The sequence below is a fragment of the Triticum dicoccoides genome, chromosome 3B (assembly GCF_002162155.2).
Source record: "Triticum dicoccoides isolate Atlit2015 ecotype Zavitan chromosome 3B, WEW_v2.0, whole genome shotgun sequence".
Classification (NCBI taxonomy): Eukaryota; Viridiplantae; Streptophyta; class Magnoliopsida; order Poales; family Poaceae; genus Triticum; species Triticum dicoccoides.
This window is the reverse complement of record NC_041385.1, coordinates 359,756,712-359,762,742: the sequence shown is the minus strand read 5'-3', so window position 1 is coordinate 359,762,742 and position 6,031 is coordinate 359,756,712. Positions and strand designations below refer to the sequence as shown.

The 6,031-nt window shown below is 44.9% G+C and overlaps 1 protein-coding gene across 1 annotated transcript; it reads right to left on the bottom strand.

Moving 5' to 3' along the window:
• Window positions 1–1,746: 1,746 nt before the first annotated feature.
• On the bottom strand, window positions 1,747–5,171 carry LOC119276059 (ras-related protein RIC1). The gene is made up of 8 exons (XM_037557028.1): window positions 5,014–5,171; window positions 4,494–4,566; window positions 3,373–3,420; window positions 3,225–3,272; window positions 3,066–3,137; window positions 2,826–2,981; window positions 2,631–2,734; window positions 1,747–2,076 (listed from the first exon to the last, which is right to left on the bottom strand). The coding sequence occupies exons 1-8, from the start codon at window positions 5,025–5,027 to the stop codon at window positions 1,980–1,982; spliced, it is 612 nt and encodes a 203-aa protein (XP_037412925.1). The 5' UTR covers window positions 5,028–5,171; the 3' UTR covers window positions 1,747–1,979.
• Window positions 5,172–6,031: the final 860 nt, after the last annotated feature.

The following is a 6,031-nucleotide window of genomic DNA, read 5'->3' as shown; positions in this document are numbered from 1 at the left end:
ATCTTACCCCAAATAGGATTGACATTATTTATGCCCATGCCATTCGAGTATTCCAACTTCCCCCCATGTTGCTTATTCCATTCCTCCACATAAGCTGATTGTACAGTGAATAAACCGTTTTCTGTATAGCTCCACGCAATAAAGTCCGACATATTATGCATAGGGATCGGGATCGCTTGTACTCTACGGGCATCAATTGGCCACAAAGTTTGTCTCGCCAACTCTTCATCCCAACCATTTGTGATTGGGTTAATAAGATCAGAAACTTTCGTCAGTTGATTCCCCCTTGTAGGTGTAATAATTTTCCTGTCTGCATAATTTGGGATCCATGCATCTCTCCATATGTCAATATTTTCGCATGTTCCCGCTCTTCATATATAGCCGTTCTTGAGAGAGTCCACTCCCGCCATAATGCTTTGCCAAGTAAAGGAGGCGCCCTTTTTAATATTGCGCTCATCAAATCACCTTTGGCTCTTAGGATTGTTGCACATAACGATTCAGGATTATCCACGAGACGTCACGCTTGCTTCGCTAATAAAGCTAGGTTAAAACAATGTATATCACGGAAGCTCATTCCTCCTTGGTCTTTTGGAACACACAACTTCCACCATGCCATCCAGTGCATCATTTTATGATTGTCCTCATCACCCCACCAAAATTGCGATATCGCGTCTATGATTTCTTTGCAAATCTTTTTAGGAATTTTGAAGACGGACATTGCATATGTTGGGATAGCTTGGACAAAATTTTAAAGACTTAAGCAAAATTTTCTTCCCACCCGCCGATAACAACTTTTCTTTCCAACCACTAATCTTAATAATAATACGATCAATCAAGAACTGAAAACAATCGCTTGTCCATGCCCACATTGGCAGGTAGTCCCAAATATTTATCATTAAATGCCTCAGTCATAATATTTACAATTGTACATATTTGCGCTTTGTCCTCCACTTTCGTGTTGGGACTAAAAAATATGCTGGATTTTTCGACACTCACCATATGCCCCGAGGCGGCGCAGTAAGAGTTCAAAACCGCTTTAAGGGCCACCGCTTTCATTGCATTTGCTCGTACGAGGATCAAAGAATCATCCGCGGATAATAGATTGAAAACTAAGGGAGCTTCCCGCTAACCTTTATGCCGGAGTGAATAAGTAGGGGGAGAGGGGATCCCCCTACCTTAGCCCTCTAGTGGGTTTGAAGCTATCAGTCTCATCTCCATTAAACCGAATTCTGTACTCCACAAAGGACACACATTGCATAATCAAATTCACCCAATTTTCCTTAAAACCCAGCTTCAACAAAATTGCTTTCAAGACCACTCCACTCGGTCATAAGCTTTGTGCATGTCCAACTTGATTGCACACAACCCTTCCCTCCTCATTCTTTTCTTTTTTATTGAGTGGAAACACTCATATGCTACCAAAATATTATCTGTGATTAGTCTTCCAGGAACAAAAGCACTCTGAGAGATATAGGAGGGAGATACTGTATTTGCTGTTTAATAATCATCTGACAAACAGGTACCAAACATAACAGCAAGCACTCTGAGAGATACAGAAGGGAGATACAGTATTTGCTGTTTAATAATCATCTGACAAGCAGGTACCAAACATAACAGCTGCAACGTAAGTGGTCTTCGAAAAGCAGCATTCCACGGATAGAAGCAAATATGTCTTCCCTGAGCATATAATGCCAGGTGAATTTATGATCGCTCATCGTCGCAATACTGTCACCAGCATTGAACTTCAAAGCATGGAAACATGAAACATTAACCAAATGAAGGTGAATATTAAACGACACACATTAAAATAGCAAATATTAACAGTCAGCTAAAACAGGCCACAGCATCTGCTGCACTGTTGTAGTTAGGGGACATGACACTTCTTCCAACAGGCGGCATGATAGTAGTACACTTAATTTACAGGGGAAGAACAACCAATTGAGTTTTGCAAGAACACTACTGTGATCTCCGAGTGTTGATCAAGACGAGCAGCATCCATTCTGCTGAGCAACAGGCTGACCCCGCATTTGCACGGTGGCAGGCTTGCTGGCATTTCCAGCAGGCTGGCTTGCCATCCTGTTCAAAAGAGGTAGCAAAGAGAATTAAGATTTAACACCTATTATTATACACCTACTATTAATGTAAACATAACAGAACCAGATATAATGGTTCATCACTACAAATCAGATTTACTGGCACTAGATTTAAACTACTGTGGCTTTCAAAAATTAGTACCTCTAAAATGGTGTTACTGCTGAGTCAGCATAACACTTGTAACTACTCCCTCCGTTTCTATATATGTACAAAGTTGAGACACTTATTTTGGTAAGGAGGGAGTATAAGATAAGTCATAGAGATTTCACTACATACTACATACGGATGTATATAGACATATTTTGGAGTGTAGATTCACTCATTTCTCTCCATACGTAGTCCATATTGGAATCTCTAAAAAGACTTATATTTAGGAACAGAGGGAGTACATAAGATGTATTTGATGAGCCAAATTGTTATCACTACAAGACTTCCTTCCATGCATGTCTACTGTGTCTGTGTAACACAAATTTCATTCATATATATCCAGAATGGGTATGACAGCACGAGGTGTAGAATATGAATTGTATTGTCACCTGTTCTTTATCTCTGCGGCCATGGTCATAAATGCCTTTTCCACATTTGTTGCATCCTTGGCACTGGTTTCCAGGAATGGTATTCCAATCTCATCGGCAAGGGCCTGCAATCGGCATTCAAGTATGTGATTTTAATAATTAATCGAATCACATGTAGGAACTACATACAAGGGTAATGGATGCACAAACAATTACCTTGCCAGCCTCGTAAGAAACCACTCTGCTCTCAGCTAGATCGCACTTGTTCCCCACCAAAAGCTTGTTCACATTTTCACTAGCGTACCTGTCGATTTCATTAAGCCACTGTTTGACGTTGTTGAAGCTCTCCTGGTCAGTCACATCATACACAACCTGTGTAACAGAAGGTACAATACTATGAATCATGGGTATTGATCTAGTCAAGATATATAACGACAAATGTTGAACAGAGCTCACAATGATGCCATGGGCACCGCGGTAGTAGCTGCTTGTGATGGTCCTAAATCGCTCTTGTCCAGCAGTATCCCACTGAAGGTTAAGAACGTGTTGAAAAATCAGAGCTGAAACTTTTAACTTGTAAGGACAATTTAGAGCTTTCTACAATGGGTTACTTACAATTTGCAGCTTTATCGTCTTCCCATCTTGCTCAACGGTGCGGATTTTCTAGCAAGTCAAAAACAGTGAAAAGGATATACAACAGGGGGCAGTGCGCATGCTATACAGAAAATTAACTTCATGTAAGCTCGCAAAGGAATCAACTTACGAAGTCAACACCAATAGTACTGATATAGCTCTCCAGATATGAATCATCCTGTAAATGTGGTCAGTAAGATCATCAGTTTCTTGCATCAGAAAAGAGGCTGAGCTAGTTCACAGAAGTTGATTCAGAATATCAACATTTCTCTAGAAGGTTTTGTGCTAGATGCTCTTTCATGAACAAACTGAATGCTTCTAAAGATGAGAGGAATATGGAGAGCCTACAAAACTGTTGGTCTTTGCTAGTTTCCAGCAACTAGCGACACATGCTAGGCTCTGCTTACTTGACATTAACAATATAATATACTTCATATTGCAAATAATATCCTTAACTTGAGTACTGAATTAGTAGATACTACTATGAGAGAGACGGAATAGACAAAACATTTGTAACTTGTCAAAAGGCAAATAATTACAATGCATTTTAGAATATTCACAAAATTTAGAAATTGATTTAATACTATATTTGGTTAGTAGCTTTCTCTGAAACTGCGGGAGATCAAAGCCCAAGATAATGGTTAGTTTTCTTCTTTTTTTTTGCTAAATATAAGATAATGGCTGTCCAGCCAAGGGTAACATGCCGGCTGTGTTTGGTTAGCCCCCGACAGGCTCTGCATAACTTTTTGGTAAAGCCACATGTGAGAGGTACGTCGGAGCAGAGAGCAAACATAGAGAAGAAAATGGCAATCTTACACTAGAATCAACATTTGTGAAAATAATCTTCCAGCATTTTAAGTTGTTGTTTGGGTTCCACTTTCCAAACGGAATCAAATGGGTAAAGGAGTTGAATAAAACACAATGTAACGCCATCACTATTGTTTTTGCAAACCTTGTTCATAGCATGGCATCCCTAACAGTCATCTAGCACAGCAATGGCTACTATAAACTGACAGGGTAAATGGGCAGCAACAACAACAAGCAAGAGAAGAAATATGGCTTGCTAACCACTTTTGTGGTGTTCATCCCTGCTACAGATTCCTAACATTTGATTGTGTACGAATAGTAACTTGGTGCTTTGTATTCATTCAAATTAAGAAAAAGTATCTCTATGTTTTCTGGCGCCCTTCCACACTGCATCTACATGAAATAAGTTTACTCAAAGAGATGGTAAAAAGGAGCAATCCTTACCGCAAACCTCAGCAGCAGGCAAGACTTCCCCACGCCCGAGTCCCCAATGAGCAGCAGCTTGAAGAGGTAGTCACTGCATAGTCACGCAAGCATCTCATCGCATCGTTTTGCACATCTAGACAAGCTAATAATACATGCTACTAACAAGTGGAAGTAACAACCCACGTTGAAGACACATCTAAACGAGACTAAAAAGCCCCAACTTCTAAAACTAGAAGCACTCGGTAGGGGCTACGAGATAACGGTGGCGTACGTAGGAGGCACAAATCCGGTGGGCCGAGACGAAGATGAGCGCATCCGAGAATCTGCTATCTCCGGCATGGATGGAACTTAATACAACTAGATCCGCGATCGTACAACTGAAGTCCAGCGAGGGCGCAGATCCACGAGAGGAGCACGAATCGGTGGCCATCGGACACACCCGTTGGCGAGATCGGCCGCCTCCAAAACCCAGCACTGACAGATTCCATCCAGAACTCGAACAAGGTAGGTAGACGAGAGGGAGTGAGGAGGTCCGTACTATTCGGGATTCATGGCAGCGGACGGAGGCGGCGAGTTTCTAGGAGACGAGGCGGCAGGCGATTTCCCGGGAGGCGAAGGCGACGACCGAGGGAGAGGAAAGGTGAGAATTGGGGGAGAAGGTGGGGAGAGGAAAGGTGAGCGAATAAAAAAGGAGTCCCCGCAAAAAAAAATAGAAAAGGAGGAGGGTCTCTGGGTTGTCGAGTGGGGCACGTCTCGTCTCGTGGAGTAGTTGGCTGCCCGCATCCAGCTCAACCAGGCCCGTGCGGGATGTGTGTAGCTTGTTTGGTTGTCTGGGCTGCATGCGGGTTGTGGCGGCCGGAGCCTGACTCGGCGCGGCCACGCCAGCGGGGCGGTTGCACGCTTCGGGCTGTGCGGGAGACGAAAGTGACGCTCATAACTCCCCCCACTCACCGCCCAGCGCACTGTTCACATCGATCCTTCTCTGCCTCACCGCCTCTCCCTCTCATCCCCTCCGATGGCTTCGCCTCGCCCATCGCCACGCCGCCCTCTGTCCCCCGTCGATCAGCGCATCGCCAGCATCCAGGAGCGCTGGCTGGCCGGGCTCCAGAACTCGGGCAGGGACCTGGCGTCGGCGCTGCGAGCGTCGTCCCTCATCTGCTGCCGTCCACCACGAGGGCCGGCCATTGCGGTGCCGGGCGTTCCTGCTCCGCCGCTGATTTCGGACCTCGTGGTTCTGGGCTCGGCACCGGCGTCGTCCACGGAGCCGCCGCTTCTTGGGACCCCATTGGGCAGGGGGGGTTTCTTGACCCCCGTCCAAGGGTTTTCTCCTATCAGCGCGCCGTCCTCCTCGACCTCCGGTGTGGCCATGAGCACGGGGCCGATGTCGCAGCCCGTCGTCAGGGCCGGCTCCTCCTCTGCTCCGCCACCGGTCTCCTTCCCGCCAGAGTTTTCACCCCGGCCTCGATTCGCTGCGGCTGTGCAAGCTCCGATAAGTCAAACCCCACAATGCCTGCTCGTAGATGTAGATTAGGGATTTATTTTCTTAGGCATGTGCT